The 25830-nt window shown below is 31.6% G+C and overlaps 1 protein-coding gene and 1 long non-coding RNA gene across 2 annotated transcripts in view; both read right to left on the bottom strand.

The window, feature by feature from the left end:
• LOC114331968 (GTPase-activating Rap/Ran-GAP domain-like protein 3) overlaps positions 1-25830 on the bottom strand; it is a 301406-nt gene that overhangs the window by 93130 nt on the left and 182446 nt on the right. Inside the window, exon 9 of the mRNA XM_050650939.1 lies at positions 6677-6942. Coding sequence (XP_050506896.1) covers positions 6677-6942 — 266 coding nt within the window. The remainder of the gene's footprint in view (positions 1-6676; positions 6943-25830) is intronic.
• On the bottom strand, positions 21728-25675 carry LOC126884746 (uncharacterized). Its single transcript, XR_007698142.1, has 3 exons — positions 24375-25675; positions 22851-23008; positions 21728-21908 (listed from the first exon to the last, which is right to left on the bottom strand). It is a non-coding gene; the product is annotated as an uncharacterized LOC126884746 (long non-coding RNA).

Genomic DNA, 25830 nt, shown 5'->3' with positions numbered 1-25830 from the left:
AGCCTCCCACAAAAAATCTGCTGAGATATCATATCTCAAAGTTTGCGTTGAAGAAGAAGGGACTGATAGCATGGAGCCGCGATACCACCTTTCGATTTCAATCGGTATAAATATGCCTCTCCATCTTTATGGAAATTGGGGGACATGTCCGGAGTTAGTAAATTGAATTTTCACTATCCTCTCCACGGCTGATACGACGAAATTTATTACTTTTCCGGCGTGTATTCAATATTTATTCTTGTTGTGACGCCCCTTGGATTCATCGAAAGTTATATATCGATTTTAATTTTTATTAGATTTTTTTAATTTTAATTTTTAATTTTTTTTAATATATACCAGGAGAAATACTACTGGTCCAAGAGCTGTTAGACATTCTTGAGTAGGTATTTTAGGCAATCTGAAAATTTTTTATGATAACCTAATACAAAAATGCCGGTCTAGCTGAAGGGTAGCGGTTATTTTCCCCAAAAATCCCCCCCAAAATTAAAAAAGGGTAATAATTATTTATACAAAAAATATCATTGACGTGACTTTAAAGTAAACTTAAATATTCAAATATAAAGAGAAGAAACAGGCCAGACGATTTGCGAGAGATTTTAACTCTGCAAGATGCTTGTATGGACGCCCCAGGATTATTTTCAGGGGGTGCATCTGAACTTCAGAAGATTGCGTCTGAATCTGTACATACTATTAACCAGTATAAAATATACAACGATACATGCATAACTATGTATTTGCTTTCCGGACAGGGGGGTGCAATTGTTATTTTGACAGGGTATTTTTTAATATTAAATTATTCTTGGTTATTTCTCTCTATTTTTCTCCTCCCTTACTTTTTATCTCCAATTTCTCACACCTATTTCTGACAAATCTTGCTTTACTATTTCCAACCATATCCTTTTTCCTATACCTCCCACCTTCAGCATTCCTTTAAAATTTCGGTTCTCTGATATAAGTATAATTTGAAGCTCTTTGAGCTCGTATGTTTGCCATAATTATTGATTTTTTATACATGACCATTATTTCTTCATTTGTTCGTCGTTTACAAATATTCTGTGCCGTCTGTATTCTTTCGATTATTTCATTCATAGGATATTATGACCAATAGAAAGCTACAGAAATAAAAATTAAAGTGATTATTTTTTAATGATTTTAACTTCCAAACGTATAGTAAGATATTTGATCACGTGTTTAATTCTGACCAATCAAATTAAAATTTTACTGAGAATTATCTACTGTAGAAAATTACTGTAGAAAAACCAGTTTCCTAGTTTTGACAACTGTCACATTTAAGAAAATATCCATAATATACGTATTAAAAAATAATCTTACGAATATCATACGACAGTAAGAATAAATAAGAAAATAATGCTTCATTTTTACTCAAATTTGTTGTCATTGGGCAATAGCCACTCGAGCTCTGCGGGCTCTCGTGTCTCTTGCCAGATAACAAATTTTCGAAAAGGGGGGTAAAGGGGTAGAATGCGAATATATGGAGTTGATTCCAGTTTACTCCACTTAGCCTCTTCTACTCAAATCCGACTCTCACCTTCACGCTGGTACCTCCTGTTAAACCGAGCAACCCCGCCGGAGATCCGGTATCAAACCCGGGTGGAAAGTGGGGTCGGGAACGGACGAGAGCGGGTGAAATGGTCCTCCGAAAAGGGGGTTGTGCTATGGGCCGGCGTCCCGTACATATGAAAATTTTGAAGCCACGAAACAGAAACTATTGCCTCGGAACAAGACGGATACTCGATAAAAACGACACACGCAACGGAATATGGATATTTGCATAGGTACGTGGAATGTGTTAAGTTGGTACAGACCTGGAATAGCGACAAGAGCCATTAGACAACTGCAAGAATATAACATGGATATAACAGCAATACAGGAAAAAAGATGGACAGCAACGGGAAATTTAGAAATGGAAGATGTTATAGTCTTTTGGTCGGGTAGTGAGAACAGATATGAATACGGATGTGGATTCGTAATTGCAAAAAGATTAAAAACGGCAGCGATAGATTTCAAGCCAATAAACGAAAGTATCTGCTATATTAGACTCAAAGGTAAGTGGTTCAATCTCACTATATTCTCAATTTATGCCCCAACAGAAGATGCCGAAGAAGATAGGAAGGACGAATTTTACGAATTACTAGACCAACAGTATAAAGCAGCGCCAAAACATGACATCAAAATAGTAATGGGGGACTGTAATGCTAAACTAGGTAAGGAAGACTATTTAAGAGAAGTAATTGGTAAATATAGCCTACACGATACAACAAATGATAATGGACACCGGCTAACACAATTCGCAATATCTAATAACATGATTATTAAATCCACCCAATTTGAAAGAAAGGACATTTACAAGGTCACATGGGTGTCAAATGATGGAAGAACACGTAACCAAATAGATCATGTCCTCATTGATGCAAGACACTCTAGTAGCATTATTAATACACGAAGTATGAGAGGAGCTGACAGCGATAGTGATCATTTTCTTGTAAAATCAAAGTTGAGAACACGAATATCAGTACAGAAGATGGAGCAACAAGAACAAAGAGAAAGATGGGACATAGAAGCTCTTCAAACACCAAATAAAGAACTGGAGTACCAAGTAGCCATAAGCAACAGATTTCAATTGCTGGGAGAGGAAGACCAAAATGTAGACCTAGGAGATGCATGGCAGCGAGTGGCATCAGTGATAAAACAAGCAGCGAAAGAAACCATTGGGAAAAAGAGGACTCGCCCAAAACAGAAATGGTTTGACAAACGATGCGAAGAAATGATGGAAACAAAAACTCACAAAAGAATGAAAATGCTACAAAACCCTACAGATGAGAACAAAGCAGATTTTCACAGAACGAGGGCACAGACAAGGCAACTACTCAGAACTAAAAAGAGAAGCTACATAGAACAGCAAATACGAGTAATGGAAATAAGTGGCGAGAGGAATCAAATAAGAAAATTCTTTAGGGAAGTGAAGACAGTCAGACAAGGTGGAAATGTTGGGGTAACACAAGCTATGAGAAATGAAGCAGGTGAACTGATAATGATGGAAACAGAAATCGTAGAGCGATGGAAGGAATACTTTCGGAATTTACTAAATATTGAAAGTGAGATGGAGGAATCAGAGACTACATTTCATTCTGCAGATGTGGAAATACCACCACCAACACTCCAAGAAGTAAAGAATGCAATAGCATCTCTTAAAGATCACAAAGCACCAGGAAATGATGGTATAAATGGAGAATTGATAAAAATAGGAGGAAACGTTTTACATCAAAAATTGTATGACATTATTCTCAGAGTATGGCAACAGCAGAAAATGCCTACAGAATGGAATGGAAGCGTTATAATACCCATACAAAAGAAGGGAAATAAAGAGCAATTCCGAAACTACAGAGGCATATCGCTTATTAGCACAGCGTATAAGATTCTATCAATTATCTTACTAAAGAGACTCACTCCGTATTCGGAAGATATTCTAGGCGACTACCAATGCGGCTTTCGAAGTGGAAGGTCAACAATAGATCAAATATTTACCATCCGACAAATATTAGAAAAAAACTGGGAATTCAACCGAGATGTACACCAAATCTTCGTAGATTTCCAGCAAGCATATGACTCGATAAAAAGAAGCAGACTATGGCTAGCACTGTTAGAAATGGGAATACCAAGAAAATTAGTGCAGCTCACTCAAATGTGCGTGGCAGACTCATATGCACAGGTAAAGATAGGAAACAGAACATCGATGCCATTTAGTATAACATCAGGGCTTAGACAAGGAGACCCTTTATCACCATTGCTATTCAATTTGGCTTTAGAATACGCAATAAGTAAAATATCGTCTGAACTAACAGGGGGATTCGCAAATCGAGGATCAAAACTATCGTTGGCCTTTGCCGATGATCTAGATGCAGTCGCACATTCTACAAGAGACGTAAGGGAGGTGTTTTCACAGCTCGAGGAGGAAACAGGTAACCTGGGCCTTCGAATAAATGAAGAGAAGACGAAATGTATGCTGGTGACCAAAAATCCAAGACCAAGAGTTAGGCAGAACGTAACTATTAATGACCATAACTTTGAAGTAGTAAAAGAGTTTAAATATCTGGGAGCAGTAATCACAGAGGACAATCACATAGAAAAAGAGGTCTCAGCAAGAATAGCTGCGGGAAATAGAGCATTATACTCCCTATCATCATTATTAAGATCTAAGCTGCTGAAAAGACAATCTAAATTAAGACTGTACATATCAATTATTCGCCCAGTTGTTACATATGGGAGTGAAACATGGACTCTACATCAGCGAGAAATAAATAAATTGCTGATATTTGAAAGGAAAGTCCTCAGAATGATGTTTGGTCCTCAAAGAGATGAATTGACAGGAGAGTGGGGAAGGCGCCGCAATGCTGAATTGGTGACTCTATATGGTACTGAAAACATCGTCAGACATATAAAAGCTAATCGGATAAGATGGGCAGGTCATGTAGTAAGATCAGAGGAAGACAGAGTGCTAAAGACAGTGTTCTTCGAGAGACCAGACGGTAGAAGATCAGTGGGCCGTCCCAGAAAAAGATGGAAGGCTGATGTTGAAACCGATCTATCTAGGATTGGGGTACAACAATGGCAAATAGAGGCGCAAGATCGCAGACGATGGAGGGCCATAGTGGATGCGGCGAAGACTCACCCCGAGTTGTAAAGCCAGTCAAGAAGAAGAAGAAGAAATTTTCGAAAAACCGTCGCATTATTTTCAATTCATTCTCACTCTTTTGTGTTATTATATCCGATAATTTCTGATAATATCCTGTCGTCAAGCATTACGTCAGATGCCCTTCGTTACTATGCAAAAATGAACATTCAGTGACATTAATCACAATTAAAGTTTTATAAGTTGTCACAGAGAACACCAAGAAACACGTTTAGAAAATCTAAACACATGTTTCGACCGTTCCACTACTTTTGGGACACTCTATATACTATATAAGCAAGACGATAAGCATACAGTGATAAGCGCGCTAATAACCGGCAAAATAGCACCAAAGATGGAAAACGTATTAAGAGGATCGGTACGTCTTTTCGGCTGCAATGCTATTCAAATGGGGATTAATTTTTTTCGAATCCTGAGAAAACTAATAAGTATTTTTGAAAAATTTAAACGCAGAATGAAAGATTACGTTATTAGCGAGGGCCGAAAGTCCCTGAGAACTTCTATAATGTTTATTTTAATAAGTTACAGGGGTGAAAATCTAAGAGAAAATTTAGTGTGATTTTTAATTTCAAATATCTCATTCAAAATAAACTTTTTATTTATTCTGAGGGACTTTCGGCCCTCGGTAATAATTTAGTCTTTCATTCTGCGTTTAAATTTTTCAAAAATATTTATTGGTTTTTTCAGGATTCGAAAAAAATGAACACAATGCCGTGGTAATATTTTCCAAATCTATCTTTGTCTTACAACGCACTCAGCGGAATATAATATTGTCAACATATATTGTCAGTCAGACACTGACAATCAGTGACAATTTTAAATATTTGACATTGTATCGGGAATATTTTGAAATATTGATTAAATATTATTGATATATAGTGTATTTGATAAATAATTGATTTAAGACGTGAACTTAATAAACAGTTATTTATTGTGTATTATTTGTGGAAGATTCAAGCAGAGAATACATCAGGATAATATATTCTGTGATCCAAGTATTTTGTTGTTAAAGATGTTCAAAATTGTAAGCGTTCCGTAACAATATATTATTAAAAAATCACTTTAACACTTTTCCTATTTTCTCGATTGAGTATTAGTTTTTGTTGTACAAATAAATTATTACAATCACTGAGTACATAGTTAGTGAAAAAATTATCACATTTATTAACTGAATTAATAATTTGCAATTATAAAAATAACAGTTATCCAAGAACATTCAAAAGCCATCTCTTTAAATTAATGATGACATTTTCAAGTAGAATGACATTCTAGTAATGTTTACATATCCATACCAGTGTGAATTTTACTACACGTATTTTGCCGTGTAAAGACAGATAAAGTAGGGATACACGTAAAATATTTGCGAATTATGTACCCATAGCCTTAAGTTGTGAGACAAAATGAAATGTAACCTTTTTATTTACATTATATTGATTGTTTCCCAGCTTTACACGTATCAGAGGAGTATGTCAACTAAAACTGTCACTGTGACAGTGGTAATTTGCCAAACTCGTCCGATACGTCTAAAGGTGGGAAACAATCAATATGATGTAAATTAATAGGTTAATATCGCTAAATTTCCAGCTCGACTAGTTTGATTTCTTTTTATATCAAAACTTAATAAGTTTTCCATCTTTTATGCTCTTTTGCCGGTTATTAGCGCGCTCATCACTGTATACAAAATTCGAAAAAAAAAAGGAAAGTATGCCCATATGCGGTAGGTTATTGGAGCTAAACAAATATAAATTTAGAGTATCAAAAATTCTGTCTCCCCTTATCACATCCGCTTGTAATAAACTTTCGTCCGTTTTCAGTGAAATATAATTTATTACGGGCAACTTCCATACAACCATGCCAAGATATGACACAGATTAAAAAAGTGTCTGAGCGCTAAAACAGCAAAAGCTTTTAAAACTTTTCTGCTTAATAAAGAGCAGAGAGAATAAAAACGCATACAATACTCACCATCCGTCCATCGATCATATGCTCCGAGTACAAGTCCTTAATTAGCATATCCAGCGTCCTCTGTCTCTTTCTGGCGAACGTGGGTGTCTCGAATGTAGCCTTCTCACCGTTTATAAGCTTGACTAGGAGGAATTCTCTGAAGAGATAGGGGTCGTTGAAGACTGGCGGACAGGGCAGACTGGGCCCGAAGAGGGGCACCGATTCGTCTGAGAATACCGAAAGCCGGTACTGATTGTCGTTATCCATGGTAACTATGGCGAAGATGTCTGAAGGTTGCGTTAAGGAACTTTCTTAAAATAAATTTATTGTTTTTATACATTTAGCTAAGTAAATGACCGTTTTGGGCTGTAATTTTCAGGGGCAACTCCGAATTGCATGAAAGCTTGGATTTAGGTTCTACTTATCCTCCACTTCAAAGTTGAATTTGTGGCGTTTGTTGCTTTTACTTGGGGTGTGACAGTCACCCCTTCTCGGGGGTGAAAAACGCGTGTTTAAAATAAGACCGGAAATGGATATATTGACTGATTATATGCAACTTTCGTTCTATAGAGTTTTTATGTAAGTCAACACTTTTCGAGTTATTTGCGATTGAAAATGTTTATTTTTCGACAAAAAAACTACGTTTTTAGACGGTTTTTCGCAAATAAGTCCAAAAGTAAATATTTTATCGAAAAAAATATTTCTAGCATAAGGGTAGCTTATAAAAAGATAAAAGAAACGGTGTAGCAATAAAGTCTATAAACTGATTAAAAACATAGTTGTAGCTCATAAAACATACGATCTTATTCGTCTCTTCCTAAATCGAATGTTTCAACGTGAAATCACCTAAAAATTAAGCAATTTTCGGGAAAAACTTAAATTTTTTTAAAGTATTTAAAAAAAGCTTTATTTTTATTTTTATTTTTTACAAAAATTTATAGCATCAAAAATAAACCAGTTACTCTGAAAAAAAGTTAGCTTCGTGTTTTGGTAAAAAAAATCGTGAAAATCTCCCTCTATTTAGCACCGTAAATAAAATTAATCGTTACCTTTTAACCATTTACTTTAAATGTATGTGTATGGTTTACATGATCTGTAAGTTTGACCGGTTTGAAGTGGTTATTAAAAAAAAATGGTTTTATATTAAAAATTTTTTTTTGAAAACTTTGCTTTTTTCAAAATAACTCAAAAAGTATTATTGATACTAAAAATCTCAAACAATAAAAAATGTAGGTTTTGCTGTTGTAAATATAGTAGTGTCATTTTGTTTTTCTGTAAGACAAAAATTGGTTAACATATGGCTGTTCAAAATTTGCATACACTCGTGATTAGTGACTCGATCATTACTTTTCAACTACAACCCTTTCAAAAATAAGCACTTTAAACCGGTGAAACTGGCAGATCATATAAAAAAATAGATAAGTAAAGTAAAATGTTTGTAAAGCGGTAACGATTAATTTCATTTGGGAAGCTAAACACGGGGAGATTTTAATGATTTATTTACAAAAAAAGGGGGCCAACTTTATTTTGAGCGTAACTCACTTATGTTTAATGCTAGAAACTTTTATAAACAATTAAAATAAAGGTTTTTAAAATAATTTAAAAAAGTTTAAATGGGTTTTTTCAAAAAGTGCTTAATTTTTTGGTTATTTCACGATAAAATACTCGATTTGGCATTGAACGAATAAAAACGTATTTTTCATGAGCTACAAATTTGCTTTTGCTAGATTTATAGACTTCATGAATACACAACCCTTTTCGTTTTTTTTCTAAGCTACATTTTTGTTAAAAATATTTTTTTGATAAAATATTTACTTTTTGAGTTATTTGCGAAAAACCGTCTGAAAACGTAGTTTTTTGTCGAAAAATAATAATTTTAAATCGTAAATAACTCGAAAAGTATTGACTTATATAAAAAAACTATACAACGAAAGTTGCTTATAATCAGTAAATTTATCTATTTCCGGGCTTATCTTGAACGTGTATTTTTCACCCCCCCGAGAAGGGGTGACTGTCACCTCCTAGTAAAAGCAACCAACGGCACAAATTCAACTTTGAAGAGGAGGGTAAGTATAACCTAAATCTAAATTTTCATGCAATTCGGAGTTGCCCCTGAAAATTACACGGTATCGTCGTATTTCCCTTTCATTTACTGGGCTAATTAAAACTTTTTTTAATTAATAATAATAGGGAAAAAGGTTTACTTTAATTATCGTCGTCGAAGTCCAGCTTACAGCTGGTATACTTAACTAAGAAAGAACCAAAATACAATACAGCTATACAGTTAAAATAATTTAGAACAACATACCAGTTATATTGACTAAAATTAAAAAAAGGCCTTATCAAAACATTGCTTTTTTGCAACACTCCTCATTTTGACATATCTGATTAAGCGAACACGTTTAGGCAATATCTTTAAAGAATTGCAAAAAAATTAAATAAGAGCAATGAGACAAAGTCAATTAAAGGCCGAAAAAGAATAAGTACTAAAAATAGGAAAGAATTTTACTAAGAAAAAATTTATGAAACCCAAAATACGAATATATTCAAGTGGAATAATCAGATGGCAATCGAGAAATAGGACAAGCAGAAGTGGATGAAGCAGTAGAAACCATTAAAATGAGAAAAGCTTGCAAAGAAGAGAAGCAGTGGACATACGACGTACGTGGAGACAGGTAAAAGTGTATAAATTCGCCTTTAAATTTTTAAACGTTTTATTTAGTTCAATAGTTTGCGTCAAATCTTTAAACGTTAATTTGAGTGCCTTTTCACCAATGCAAATTAATAAAAATTTGCAGACATATGCATTCGCGGGAACAATACACGAATAATCAATGAAAAAATTTTTTTATGTTTATTAATTGTTTAAATAAAAAAAAAAGAATGTGTGTGTACTTTGTACGCCCGTAAGAAGTTATACTTCTATTATATGATTTAAACGAAATTAATATACTTTTTATTTATATTTTGTTTAAATATTAAACTAATTTATACTTACTACTTTTCAAACATTTTTATTAGAACAGTGCCAAAAATTAAAATAATAAAAGAATAAAACACACACAAACACATTAAACAAGCCACAAATGATGTCTGAACATTAATTGTCGAAAATTTTTTTAACTAAATACATATTTTCTGAAAATACAATTATATAATAAATATACTTACAATCATAAAATGTATTAAAAAAAAAACAAAAAAGAAAGTTTCTATTGGGACTCGAACCAGCGCTGATAAGAGCGGTTGGTATTGGAATTCATTCGCCTTCTCCGCTTAGCCACGAACACTATGTGTCATTATTTACGAAGATCGACTAACTAAACGGATTAAACTTGTGATATTTTGATATTTTGAAAATTGATCAAATTATTTTAATTTTGAATTGAAATGATTTAGAATTGAAAAAATACAACAAAACATGGAGTAAAAAAACAATATATTAGGTGAATATTGATAGAAATTTTGATGGTAATCAAATTATATAAATAAAAGTATTACATACTATGTATTTTGGCAGATCAAATAGATAGGTTTATACCTATGATACATTAACAATTATTACGTACCTGTTGCTTTTAAAAACTATTTAAAAGTCACTACAATATTATAAACTTTTTTGTTTCTGTCCTCACAACAATAAAACTAATATATTATACATTTGTTTACCTTTACCTTTACCTCCAAACCACAGCTGCCATATCGGATAATTTTTGACATGTCATTTGAACATCCAATCAGAACAAAGTTATAATGCGCATGCGCCGGGCTGATAGGTTTTAACGTATAAAAAAATCACCCTCTATCGCCGGTAAAGAAGTATAACTTCAAAAACGATTTTAATGGAAAATGCTTAAATTCTATTGTTTTTTACAATGTAAAAACTTTAAACTTTTACGTGTTTTGGCTAATGATATGAACTATACATAAGTTCACTTTTTACGTTAATTGTTTACGTTATGCTTCATACACAAACAATAAAGTTTCAAATTTTTTGCCGATTCCGACTACTTTTCATGTTAGTACATCGTATTTATGTTTTATACATATTTTAAGAAACATGGCGATATATTTTAATGTTTGAAAATGTAAGACTAAAAAGTAAAAAATAAAAAAATATGAAAAAAAATTTTTAAGAAACGCTTTTCTTTAGTTACGAGTGACTAAAATTAAAAATATTATAAAAAAAATTAACTAAAAAGCAAAAAATAAAAAAAAATTAAAAAATTTAACACATTCGTTAAAGAAAAGCGTGCGGCGAAAACCGTTTATTCGATGAAGACGCTTTTCTATGACGAATGTGTTAAATTTTTTAAATTTTTTTTATTTTTTGCTTTTTAGTTAATTTTTTTTTATAATATTTTTAATTTTAGTCATTCGTAACTAAAGAAAAGCGTTTCTTAAAAATTTTTTTTCATATTTTTTTATTATTATCTACTTCGAATTTTTTCAAAGAAGCCTTGGATGAAAAGACAGACGTTAAAATCAACGGTATTAATTTCAACAATATCAGGTATGCAGACGACACGGTACTGATTGCTTCCAATGGAAAAGAGTTATAACGACTTATAAATAAATGGGATGGCCGAAACATGTGATGAATATGGACTAAAACTTAATACTGAGACAAAACTTATGGTTGTCAGCAAAACGAAATTACAACCAAAAGAGAAAATGGCAAGAACTCAATGAATATAGTTATTATTGATCGAATTAGTTAAACTAAGTAAAATACTCTAGCCACATACATCTAAATAAAAGTTGAAAAGAAATGTAACTTGGAGGTTATAGCCCGATCAGAGAACACAAAATTTTACGAAAATTTTCAAAAAAATAACACTTTTCAACAATGTAGTTGAAATTGTCTATTATTATACAGCGTGTCTACTTAAGTTGGAAACATATGGGAAACTTTTTTATTATTAATTTTACGAAAAAAAGTAATTCTTTATAAAAAGTTCTGCATGCCCCAAAACCTAAGATTCAATCATCAGCTATCAAATTTTGTCAATATTATACGAGGTATGTTAAAAAATATGAATTTCGGTCAAGGGTAAAGTACCTTTATTTCTCTCAATATCGAAAATTCTTATGATAAAAAGTTGTTTGGAATTAAAAACTAAGATCAAATATGCAATTACATGCTTCTAATTGAAAAAAAAAATTTTCTCAAATTTATGGATACCCAATATCGTTTTTAATTATTACAAATATGATAACTCGTTTATTATTCATTTTACGAAAAAACGTTATTCTTCATAAAAATCTTTGCATGGTCTAAAATCTAAGACACAACCATGATATATCAACTTTTATTAATTTTATACGAGGTGTGTCAAAAAATATGAAATTGGCTCAAGATTATAGTACCTTTACATTTCACAATATTTCAATTAGAATGATGTAATTGCATATTAAAACATAGTTTTTAATTCTAAACAACTTTTTTTAATAAACATTTTCAATATTGTAAAAAATAAAGGTACTTTACTCTTGAGTGAAATTCATATTTTTTGACATACCATGTATAAAATTAATAAAATGTGATATCTGATGGTTGCATCTTCGGTCTTAGGACATACAGAGCTTTTGAAAAAGAATGCCTTTTTTTCGTAAAAGTAATAATAAAAGAGTTATCGTATGTGTAATAAGTAAAAACGAAGTAAAGTATCAATAAATTTGAGAAAAATTTGGAATTTTTTTTCCAATTAGAAGCACGTAATTGCATATTTGATCATAGTTTTTATTTCCAAACAACTTTTTATAATAGGAATTTTCGATATTGAGAGAAATAAAGGTACTTTACTCTTGAACGAAGTTCATATTTTTGACATACCTCGTATAATATTGACAAAATTTGATAGCTGATGATTGAATCTTAGGTTTTAGAGCATGCAGAACTTTTTATAAAGAATAACTTTTTTTCGTAAAATGAATAACAAAAAAGTTTCCCATATCTTTCCAACTTAAGTAGACACGCTGTATAAGAAAAAGTTTACAATTCTACATCCCCTCCATTTTACAAAAATTGGAAAATACGGGGTGAAAAATATTTTCTCGGGAGTGAAAAAATATACGTTCAAAGTAGGCCCGGAATTGAATAAAATGACTAATTCTAAACAACTTTTGTTCTATAGAGTTTTTTCACTAAGCCTATACTTTTCAAGTTATTTGCGAGTGAATATGTTCATTTTTAACAAAAAAAACATGTTTATAGACGGTTTTTCGAAGATAACTCAAAAAGTAAGTATTCTAGCGAAAAAAATATTCTTAGTAAAAATATAGCTTATAAAAAATTGAAAAAAATGGTGTACGCGTGAGGTCTGCAGACCCAGTAGAAGCAGAGTTGTAGCTAATGAAAAGTAGGTTCTTCTTTGTCAAATTCCAAATCGAATATTTCAATGTGAATAAACCAAAAAAAAGAGCACTTTTCGGGGAAAATTAATTTAAATTTTTTAAAATTTTTTAAAAGTGTTTAAAAAAAAGGTTTGTTTTTGTTTTTTTAAAAAGCTTCTGGCATTAAAAATAAGTAAGTTACGCTCAAAATATTGTTGGTCTCTTTTATTTTTTGGTACAAAAATCGCGAAAATGACCCTCTAATTAGCTTCTCAAATAAAATTAATCGTAACCGCTTCACAAGTTACTTTACTTATGTATTATTTATATTATCTATAAGTTTTATTGGTTCAAAGTGCTCATTTTTGAAAAAAATTGGGTGTAAAATAAAACATTTTTTTAATTTTGAAAAAAAAAAAAATGGAATTGTTCATGGAATTAACTTAAAAATTATTAGTAATACCAAAAATCTTAAGAAGTAAAAAAATGTACGTTTTGTTTTTCTGAATATTTTTTCTTGTTTGTTTTTTTGTTAGACAAAAATTTATTATGCTATGGCTGTTCAAAATTTGCCTAAACTCGTGATTAGTTACTCGTTCAAGCCATTTTAACTACAGCTTTTTCAAAAATAAGCACTTTGAACCGATGGACCTTACAGATCATATAAATATTATAAATAATACATACGCAAAGTAACTTGTGAAGTGGTAATAATAAGATTTATTTGTGATGCTAATTAGGGGGTGATTTTAGTGATTTTTTTACCAAAAAATAAAAGGGACCAACAATATTTTGAGCGTAACTCACTTACTTTTAATGTTACAAGTTTTTTTAAAAAACAAAAATAAACCTTTTTTTAAACATTTTAAAAAAGTTCAAATGCATTTTCCCCGAAAAGTGCTCCGTTTTCGGGTTATTTCACATTGAAATATTCGATTTGGAATTTGATGAAGAAGAACCTACTTTTCATTAGCTACAACTCTGCTACTACTGGGTATACAGACCTCAACATACACCATTTTGTTCAGTTTTTATAAGCTATATTTTTGCTACGAATATTTTTTTCGCTGAAATACTTACTTTTTGAGTTATCTCCGAAAAACCGTCCAAAAACATGTTTATTTCTGTTAAAAATGAACATATTTACTTACAAATAACTCGAAAAGTATTGACTTAGGGAAAAAAACTCTATAGAAAAAAGTTGCTTAGAATTAGTCATTTTATCGAATTCCGGACTTATTTTGAATGTATATTTTTCACCTTCGAGAGGGGGTATTCCCCTCCATTTTTGAAAAATGGAGGAGATGTAGAATTGTAAACTTTTTCTTATATAATAATAGGCAATTTCAACTACCTATTACCAAATTTTCATCCTTCCTTTTTTTTTGGGGTCAGATTGTTCTTTGATCAGGCTGTTATGTATAAAAACAATATTACAAGAAATTGTCAGAAAGCTATAAAAGATTAACAACTGCAAATATGAAATTATATCAACATGTACTCACCCCAGAAGAGATTCAACGATATAAATGAATTTATGGACAAAAATATCACTTATAGAAAAAAAGAGTTAAAAAAAGTTAACAAAAATGAGTAAAATCAAAGGGAATATTAATAAAATAATTATTTAAAGAGAAATAACAAACATGTGATGTTTATAACGTTACAGATTCATTTATTATACTTCGAAATTCTTTCTTTGTAAGCGTACAAAGGTGAAATCTACTTTGATTACTATGATCGAAAACAGGTTATTAATTATCGTTTTCTTCTCTTTATACTACCTGAAACGTGCAAATATTTACATCTTCTAGAAAAGCTTTCCATTGCTTATACCCTAATAACAGCAAACATTCCATGTATGTTCCTAGAATGTACACACAGGATATTGAAAACATTCCTGGAATGTCCTCAAAAGCACAGGAATGTCCCCTAAATTTCCCAGGAAAGTCCTCTGTCAGCATTTTAAACATTCCTTGAATGTCTTGTTGGAACATTCCATGAATATCTACGAATGTTCTTTGGACATTCACAGTATATTTTTTATAGATTCCTTGGATAAAGTCTTTTAAGTCTCTGTAAAAACTTTTTTTACAGTCACCTCCTATTTTCATATGATATTTTTTGACATGTTTTGTAGTAAATTCAACTATCTATTTACTACAAAACATGTCAAAATTTACATGTGAAAACAGGAGATGACTCTAAAAATGGGTTTTCTTCTCCTTCAAAATTCATGAAAAAGCAGATAGGAGGTATTGTCACATCACCGACGATGTACCAGAAGTATAATATGTGGCCGTACCAAATAATACATCCTTGATAAATATAAACATTTTTATTGCACAAAATCTTGTCATATTTTTTTTCCATAATCATCACTACGATGATAATTCATTGTATTGAATTTTACATTACAATTAAAATCTGGTAATAACTGACCAATGAGCAATTTTAATTTAACCTAAATTACTACTGTTCCTTAAAATGAAGAGCTTACCCATATCGTCTCTTATCTAATCTTAACAAGATCGTGCACTATTCTAAACATACACAGGCACACAAGCACTATGCTCTGCTTTTCACTATCACCTATCACTCAAACTAGTTTAAAAGGCTTTGTCCTCTTCAATCTTCTAGTTTGCCTAGTAGTATCTACTAGCTGGATTTCCTCAATATTCTTGTAGGTACTTATGAAGTTGTTGCTCCTGACTTCCAACTTTAAAAACAAATCCAGCTGTAAAATATTTATGTGCCTGAAGGCTTTTGTATGCTTTCTTCTGCTGCTTAGAGTAGTAACTGTGAGACTCCACCAGATATGTATAAATATCTATAATAGTAATTTGGTGGAATGCACTTTACTGTAAAATCCAACTCTGACTAAATTGTATATGGATCTAATAGACTAAGAGCCGCTATAGGTGAAAATTCTTAATCATTTTAGGCACGACGGGACCCTATAACTTAAATAGTAGAACCTAAAAGAAAACGTTTGAGCACTGTGCCGTCACTTTTCAGTGGCACATGCGTCTACAGTGGCGCATCAAACTTTCCACTTATGGACGGGATACATAAATTAAAAAATACCCTCCCTCATTACCAGAATTTAATTTTTTCATTTTTTTAAGTTTTATGTGATTAAGACATAAGATTCATCGTAATTTTAACCCACCACCCCCTTCTCCCTGCCCCCACCATCAAAAAATTTATTTTTCGTTTTTTATTTTTTTTTTGGTGGGATGAAATCAATTTTAAAATTTTAAAAAATTTACACGCATAGTTAAGGCTTTTATAAAACACGTCTATTTTTTATAGACCTGTAGGTTGAATGTACATAACCTCAAAAAAATTTAAAAATTTTTTTTTTGATAAAAAGTATATAACTTTTTTTTGGGGATAGCTGCAGATCTAATTTTTTCTTAGTCTTATGTATTTTATCAAACACTATATTTCTAATTTTTTTCAGATTTTTCTGTAACGTTAGTCACCTTCAAAAATCCAAAAAACTGTTTTTAAGGGGGTTTTGGGGGGTTTGAACGTGTTTTTCTGATTTTTAAATATTCTAAAGAACTCAGTTACTCCAAGTTACATATAACCTATAAAAACAAAATTGATTTGATATATTATGAAGTGAAACACACAAGACTAAGAAAAAATTAGACCTGCAGCTATTCCTCAAAAAAAGTTATACGCGTTTTTGAAAAAAAAAATTTCTTTTAATTTTTTGAGGTTATGTACACTCTACCTATGGGTCTATAAAAAATAGGCATGTTTTATAAAAGCCTCAACTATGCGTGTGAATTTTTTTAAATTTTAAAATTGATTGCATCCCACCAAAAAAAAAATAAAAAACAAAAATGAAGTTTTTGATGGTGGGGGCAGGGGGAAGGGGGTGGTGGGTTAAAATCACGATCAATCCTATGTGTTAATCACATAGAACTTAAAAAAATAAAAAAAATTTAATTCTGTTTGTAAGTTCTGTTAACTTTTAATTTATTTATCCCGTCCATAAGTGTAAAGTTTGATGCGCCACTGTCGACGCATTTGCCACTGAAAAGTGACGGCACAGTGTTCAAACGTTTTCTTTTAGGTTCTACTATTTAAGTTATAGGGTCCCATCGTGCCTAAAATGATTAAGAAATTTCACCTATAGCGGCTCTTAGTCTATAAATCCCCAAATATTTTCAGCTTCAATAAACATCTAAAACAATAAAAGAAATTATATTATTGCTTGAAAAATTTATCAATATTGATAAATATCAGGTAAAAAATGAACAGTAAATAATAATTTCCTTAAATAATCACTTTGCATTGTGGTAAAGTTTATAAAGTTCACAAAATACAGCCAACGAAATCCAAATGAATTCAAAATAGACAAAATACCACGACAAACAATGAAAAATAGATATTACAAACATAACCTGTGTAACTCTTTGTATGCCAACCAGAAGTCACGTGGTTTGGATTGCATAGATACACGCACGGCAAATTTGAAAATGAACGCAAATTGAATAGTAAATGGCCTCTCTTAAAATATAGGATATTGGCAGTATGTTCATAGAATATCTTGTGGTAATATTCCACCAATAATTTAATCAGATGTTCACCGAATGATCCTTGAATGTCCAGGATATTCAAATATTAATAGAACTTTGATAGTACATCCCTGGAATGTTTTGTGTTGTTAAGGTATGTATTTATGACAGTATATTATGCCGTAGGAGCACAATTTGTACGTTTCGGATAGTACAAAGGGCAGAAAAGATGTTAATACATTGTTTTCGTTTATCACCATCGAAGTCTTTGACACAGTACGCTTCGAAATTCTTTTACAGATACTTTAGCAATACAAAAACATGTTTTGGCGTTTTAACACGGATTAAAGCTTAACTAAATACTCTAAAGGCTACAACGAAACAAAGCCAGCAGATCGCTGAAAGCCCCAGGTACGTAACCACAAACCCGTTATATCAGCTCGCCGTTGAAAGAGCGCTTCAATCAAGTCGAAATAGTTCAGAGAAATAAGGAAAAAAAATATCGTGTTGGTGACACATCCCCCTCCAGGCTGAAACCAAATTTTTCGAGTAATATGGTCATCTATAATAATAACCTATATGTTTCCTGCAGCCGATTTTGATGATATACATAGTTATAAACAAATGAAGATCAAAAAACGGTAAATTTTCGCTTTTTTCGTCTCTTACTAAAAAATTGGGCATTTTAAACAAATTTGAGAGTAATAAACTCATAAACCGTATAAAAAACTTCAATATGGCGTTCGCTGAATATGTCTATCCTTATTGGTTACTTAGAAAATTGCCAAATAAATCATAAATTTTGAGTTTTTATAAATATTCATAACTTATGTAAAAATTAACTTAGAACCTTCTTATTACATGGAATGCTGAGACTTATGGTGCTTAAATTACACCCTAAATTCCAAAGCAATTGGTCAAATAGTTTAAAAGTTATTCAATTTGTTTATCCAAAATTAATTTTTTTTGCAACACTGTAAGTCAGAAAATGATGAAGTTACAGTAATATTTTGGATAGTTTATGAAAGAAGAAAATATACAGTATTAATTTAATTTAAAAAAAATGACAAAAAATAATTATAGATATTGCAAAATAATTTTGCAAAAACATGTGAATTAAAAAAATGGGGGGGCTAACTTTGTCCCTAAATGTCCTAGAACAGTTGTTTTTCTTTCTAAATGTGTATAAAAATTCAGTCTTTCTAAATATGAAAAAATTATTTTTCTACGGGTAACGGTTAAAAAGTTATTCTAATTGTTTTTAAGTAAGCAAAAAATGGACATGTTCTTGCAAAATAATTTGACACTGTTTAAAATTATTTTTTGTCATTTATTTTTAATTAAGGTAATAGTATAAATGTTCTTCTTTCATAAACTGTCCGAAGTATTATTGTAACCTCATAATTTTCTGACTTATAGTGTTGCAAAAAAAATGAATTTGGGAAAAATAAATTAAATAACTTTTAAACTATTTGACCAATTGCTTTGAAATTTAAAATATAATTTAAGTACAAGAAGTCTCGGCATTCCGCGTAATAAGAAGATTCTAAGTTAATTTTTACCTAAGTTACGAATATTTATAAAAACTCAATATTTATGATTTATTTTGCAATTTTCTAAGCAACCAATAAGGTTGGACATATTCAGCGAATGCCATATTGAAGTTTTTTATACGGTTTATGAGTTTATTACTCTCAAATTTGTTTAAAGTGCTTAACTTTTTGGTAATAGACGAAAAAAGCGATAATTTACCGTTTTTCGATCTTCATTTGTTTATAACTATGTATATCATCAAAATCGGCTGCAGGAAACATATAGGTTAATAATATAGATGTCCATACTACTCAAAAAATTTGGTTTCGGCCTGGAGGGGGATGTGTCACGAGAAAAACCTTATTTCTCTGGACTAAAAGCAAAGCTTGTAGTATAATACGTGTCTTGGCTGAGTCCATAATTGGCAGTGACCGAGCGGTCAGTCAGCGTTTGTTTACGACCCATATTCTCGGGACAGCGGTAACTGAATGGAACTTCTGATTAAATTTAATTTGTGTCTAATCAAAATCGCCGACAGGAGTAATTACTCTGGCGTGGGCAGCACGATAAAGAAGGAACGGAAACTTTGAGCGCGTGCAGGAGATTCTACAATCGACCTCCCTCGGTTACAGAGTTTTGTGGAATCTTATTGAAATGTCGACGAGTTTATTATAATGTCGACAGCTGTATGGTGATATGATACATACATTCAGATTAAATTATTGAGCGGGTATATAAATATTAGCTGCACGAAGAAGGTGAGTGTATTCAGTGTTTATAATGAAATAAATGTAAAAATGTATAAACATTCTCAATTTCTTTGCAACACAAAAATGCAGCACATGCATAATACTATGGTCAAATCTGAGAGTGCAGGAAGAGTCTATACCGGTTTCGGGGGTTGTTTCCCCCTCATAAGTAGTCCCATATCCTCCTCTCTCAGATTCTTCCACGTACCACACTTTGGGCCTTTCCGAATTGCAAACAAAGGAATGTCACGGATGAACTAGGGCCATCTACCGAAAAATAAAGTAAGTTATCAATCGAAGTAGTACAGAAAACGACAATAAATATCGTCCCCATACCACCAGATTGACAACAGGTGGAATACTTTCTTTGGTAACACCTCCTGGGAGGTGTAACCAAATTCGGAAAGGCCCAAAGTGTGGTGCGTGGAGGAATCTGAGAGAGGAGGATATGTGACTACTGATGAGGGGGAAACAACCCCCGAAACCGGTATATACTCTTCCTGCACTCTCAGATTTGACCATAGTATTATGCAGCTGCTGCATTTTCGTGTTGCAAAGAAATTGAGAATGTTTATACATTTTTAATTCATTTACTCTTTTGTTTGAGTATTAAGGAATCTTTCTTGTTGGAGCTTTTACCACGCTGAGCAGATGAGTTTTGAATTATTTAAAATTCTCTCATCTTAATTTCCTCGGCATCCTGTATGATTTATAAATTTTGAAAATCTCAGGAGGTGTAACCGAAGAAAGTATTCCACCTGTTGTCCATCTGGTGGTATGGAGACGATATTTATTATCGTTTTCTGTGCTACTTCGATTGATAGCTTACTTTGTTTTTCGGTAGATGGCCGGCCCTAGTTCATCCGTGACATTTCTTTCTTTGCAATTTGAAAAGGCCCAAAGTGTGGTAGGTGGAAGAATCTGAGAGAGGAGGATATGGGACTACTGATGAGGGGGAAACAACCCCCAAAACGGGTATAGACTCTTCCTGAACTCTCAGATTTGACCATAGTATTATGCAGCTGCTGCATTTGCGTATTGCAAAGAAATTGAGAATGTTTATACATTTTTAATTCATTTACTCTTTTGTTTGAGTATTAAGGAATCTTTCTTGTTGGAGCTTTTACCACGCTGAGCAGATGAGTTTTGAATTATTTAAAATTCTCTCATCTTAATTTCCTCGGCATCCTGTATGATTTATAAATTTTGAAAATCTCAGGAGGTGTAACCGAAGAAAGTATTCCACCTGTTGTCCATCTGGTGGTATGGAGACGATACCCTAATAACACAAAACATTCCATGAATGTTCCTAGAATGTACACACAGGACATTGAAAACATTCCTGGAATGTCCCCAAATGCACACGAATGTCCCTGGAAAGTACCAGGAAAGTGCTGTGTCAGCATTTTAAATATTCTTAGAATGTTCTGTTGGAACATTCCATGAATGTCTACGAATGTTCTTTGGACATTCACAGTCTATTTTTTAGACTGAATGTCTTGTTGGAACATTCCATGAATGTTCTTTGGACATTCACAGTATATTTTTAGACTGAATGTCTTGTTAGAACATTCCATGAATGTCTACGAACGTTCTTTGAACATTCACAGTATATTTTTTAGACATTCACTGAAATATATCGTCAGTAATGTGACAATACCTCCTATATGTTTTTTCATGAGGTTTGCAGGAGACGAAAAACATTTTTTAAGGTCACTTTCTGGTTTCGTACGTATTCTGACTTTTTTTGTAGTAAATAGATAGTTGAATTTACTGCAAAACAAGTCAAAAAATATATGAAAACAGGAGGTGGCCGAAACAAGTTTTTAGTCTATCTTACAAATCTCTTGAAAAAAACAGATAGGAGGTACTGTCACATCACTGACGATATATGGCCATACCAAATAATACATCCTTGATAAATATAAACATTTTTATTGCAAAAAATCTTTACATACATTTTTTAATGTAATTTGCTGACATTCCTAAATATTATAAAAAAATGTGTCACATTTGCTTTGTAAACCTTTCTTTTGCTTTTCGTAGCCACATATTCCGTTTCCTTTCTGGTTTTTTGTAGACCACTTCTCTCAGCTGATTCTAAAAGAAAATAAAATAAAAGGTAATTTTTCTATCCTTTACAATTAACAATCAGAAGAAATATTATTTACAGGTAATAATATGCATAAATAATAATAATAAAAAAATAAATATTAAATAATATTTAAATAAATAATAAATAATATTTAATAAATAAAATAATAATAATGAACATTTTGTATTTTGACAACGACATCCGATGTGGAAGTAGAAACCTTAATAAAATTATTTTTTCAAGTAAATTGTGGCTTATTTCTCCATTAGAATAATTAATTACAAAAAAGCCACAAAGAAATAGATTTTTCACAAACAAATAAGTATTTAGTATTCATTATATTTATTGTTTTTATTATTTACTTTAATGTCCTACTGGTACATTATTTGACAAATAATGACATTTCGAAGTCTGTTAAGTACGATATAACGCCCTTGGGCATTAAATTTAAATAACGACTTAGATACTGTCAAGTTGACAAATATCAACCTAAGTAAAACTATGGTTACCACAATTACGTTACTACTGTTACTGGTAAATGTACTTATTTAAAAACTAATCAATTCAAAATTCATTCAAATTTTTCGCATATAAAGAATAATTTAGTCGGGCATTAAACGTTGAAGGCACCACAGGTATTATAATAATAACGCTTTCGGTCAACGTATATCCCTATAATACCCTTGGTACCTTAATAACTGTAACATAAGATTATACCTTAATTCTTGTTTTCGATTTCTGATGTTTTTATTTATTTACATTGAATATTAATCTGTTTTGTTGTATAATCTACTTCGCAATAATTATGTGATATATTTGACTTAAAATGAATTCAAAAATTTTTTGTAGTTGGGCAACAATGTCAACTTAGATCTCCGATGTAGATAATGAATTACAACAGTATCTATATTGTACGGACTGTATTATTAATTAGGTTATGCATATACCTGTGTGACATAAGCTATTGGAACAGCACAGTCTCTCAAACGAACAGATGAAAGTGAAGTTCTGTCAATATCTTTTTCTAAAAAGTGTTTTGAACATACTCCTCTATTAACAAATCTGATCTATACTTCATGTCTTCTTCGCAGGATCTTCTGGAAAGCTAAAAATACAAAATATATGCATTACTAAGCATTATTAACAAATTTTAGTTTTAAATAAAAAATATGATTAATGAACTCACAAAATTATTATAAAACAGCTTAGAAATTGTTTATTAGTATAGTCGGTTCCCCAAACTCAGACACAACTGGCTAGTGATTTTAGTAGGTAATTTTTTTTGTTTTTGGCCAATTTTGCCAAAATTACAGTAATTAGTATTGAGACTGAGTTTAGCAAATCGACTATAATATTCTGTGTATTCATTAGTTGGTACTGCATATTATAGTGTGTGGTCTACCATCCTATTTATAAAGGCATACAGGGACAACATCAAGTTTAGGGCAACCAAACATAACCAATTTGTAGTTGACATTTGAGGTAATCTAAAAACACTGACAGTGTTGCCATGTTACAAAATATTTCTTACTGTAACATCTAAAATTCAAAATTGAATAAGAACACAATATATAATTTAAAAATGAAAAACAAATGTTAGATATAAATCAGAAAAGATATTAAGGCCCGGTACTTTATGTCTCCGTTAACAGCCGGTTAGTTAACCGAGGTTTAATCGGGACAGAAATATATGCGTAACATAGACATAAACGCAATTACACTTATTATTATATTCATAAATAATTATAATAATAATTATAATTGCTTTTATTACAACGCAAGAGGCCCTATGAGGTACTTTTCTGTCCCGATTAAACCCCGGTTAGCTAACTGAGGTTTAACCGGGACATAAAGTACAGGCCCTAAAAGCATTAAAATTATATAAAAATCAATAGTGGCAATAGTTAATAGAAACACTAAACAATGTGAAGATTTCTAAACTGTAACGCTGTAACTAATAAAACTAAAATACTGAATGGTAATAAAAAGAAACTAACTTAAACTGTAGACCGTAAACTCTAACTAATAAAATATCTAAAATACTAATTTTTTTTATAATATTTTAAACATCTAAATTATAAACAGATATGGCAACACTGTTCACAAAATTCATGCTGTTGTATGGCCGTTGCCCTAAACTTGATGTTGTCCGGCATACACTAGCAAAAACGCAAAAAGAATTATTTTAGTTTTACAAATCCTTTTGTTATTACCTATCTCTATTTACTATTTTAGTTAGGAATAAGCGAAGTTTGTGGCTTATTCACAATTATTATTAAAATAATAAATGGATATGACCAATTATTAACTTATAAAATAAAATAATAATTCTTCTGATTTATGCCTTTTATTCACTTTGTTATATCTACGTTACTAAGATTTTTTATGAATAGTATTATTAGGGTATTAATAGTATTAATTTATTTTCTGAAATACAGGGCATGCTTTCGTTTACATATTTGCATACTAACCTTTTAATAGGGCTTTTCATTCCATTCACAGTCATTTGTTTTGAGCTTCTGTCATAATTGAAACGTTATTCCTGCAGATTTTTTTATCTACATTTGTTTCTGCTACTCCAACTGCGTTAAAAACAGGACACCATTTTATGCACTATGTTAATAATACTATTAAAGCTATTATAAAAGTATCCGAATTAAAAAAATATTCTTAAAAAGCACAAATAATACAAACAACTAAAAACAATCCACGGCAAGGCAAGGTCGCCAAGATGAAGATGCCAAGATGGCCGAAGCGAGGTCGTTGGTTGGTCGTTTTTAGTCACGTGATGCCCTCTCAAGCGCCATGCACAAAAATATATGCACGGCGAATTTGAAAATGAACGCAAAAGAAATAAATATAAATGCCTCTCTTGGGTTTTGCATAAGTTATAAGTATTTTTTTTATTAACAAAATCGCATTCCAAATTGAATATTCGCGAACAATAATTTTTATTACATTTGTATGTTTATAATCTTGGGAAACTCTTTAAATTTGACATATTATTGCACTGTAGGCCTAAAATGTCACTTAGTTTGTCTGGTATGTTATAAGTAATGTTGTATCTCTTACACGTATGTATTATTTCGCAACTTAAAATATAGGAACATTGGTAGTATGTTCACAGAATGTCTTATGGTAACATTCCAGGAATAATTTAAACAGATGTTCACCGAATGTTCCCTAAATGTCCAGGACATTCAAATATTGATAGAACTTTGGTAGTACATTCCTGGAATGTTGTGTGTTGTTAGGGTATTTATTATCGTTTTCTGTGCTACTTCGATTGATAGCTTACTTTGTTTTTCGGTAGATGGCCGGCCCTAGTTCATCCGTGACATTTCTTTCTTTGCAATTTGAAAAGGCCCAAAGTGTGGTAGGTGGAAGAATCTGAGAGAGGAGGATATGGGACTACTGATGAGGGGGAAACAACCCCCAAAACGGGTATAGACTCTTCCTGAACTCTCAGATTTGACCATAGTATTATGCAGCTGCTGCATTTGCGTATTGCAAAGAAATTGAGAATGTTTATACATTTTTAATTCATTTACTCTTTTGTTTGAGTATTAAGGAATCTTTCTTGTTGGAGTTTTACCACGCTAAGCAGATGAGTTATCATCTTAATTTCCCCGGCATCATGTATGATTTATAAATTTTTGAAAATCTCAGGAGGTGTAACCAAAGAAAGTATTCCACCTGTTGTCAATCTGGTGGTATGGGAACGATATTTATTCTCGTTTTCTGTGCTACTTCGATTGATAACTTACTTTGAAATAAATGTAATCTTTTCTCCAAAATAAATATAAATATAATATAATGTTTATTTTGAGCCAGGAGTTATTCCTGCGTTCGTGCATGTTTGAGTTTCACATGATTTTAATGCATTTTCAATGAAAAAGGACTCGGTGGTAAAAACGGAACAATAAT

This window comes from Diabrotica virgifera, chromosome 5 (genome assembly GCF_917563875.1).
Source record: "Diabrotica virgifera virgifera chromosome 5, PGI_DIABVI_V3a".
Classification (NCBI taxonomy): Eukaryota; Metazoa; Arthropoda; class Insecta; order Coleoptera; family Chrysomelidae; genus Diabrotica; species Diabrotica virgifera.
Note: the sequence above shows the minus strand (reverse complement) of the source record. Positions and strands in the feature narration are given on the sequence as shown.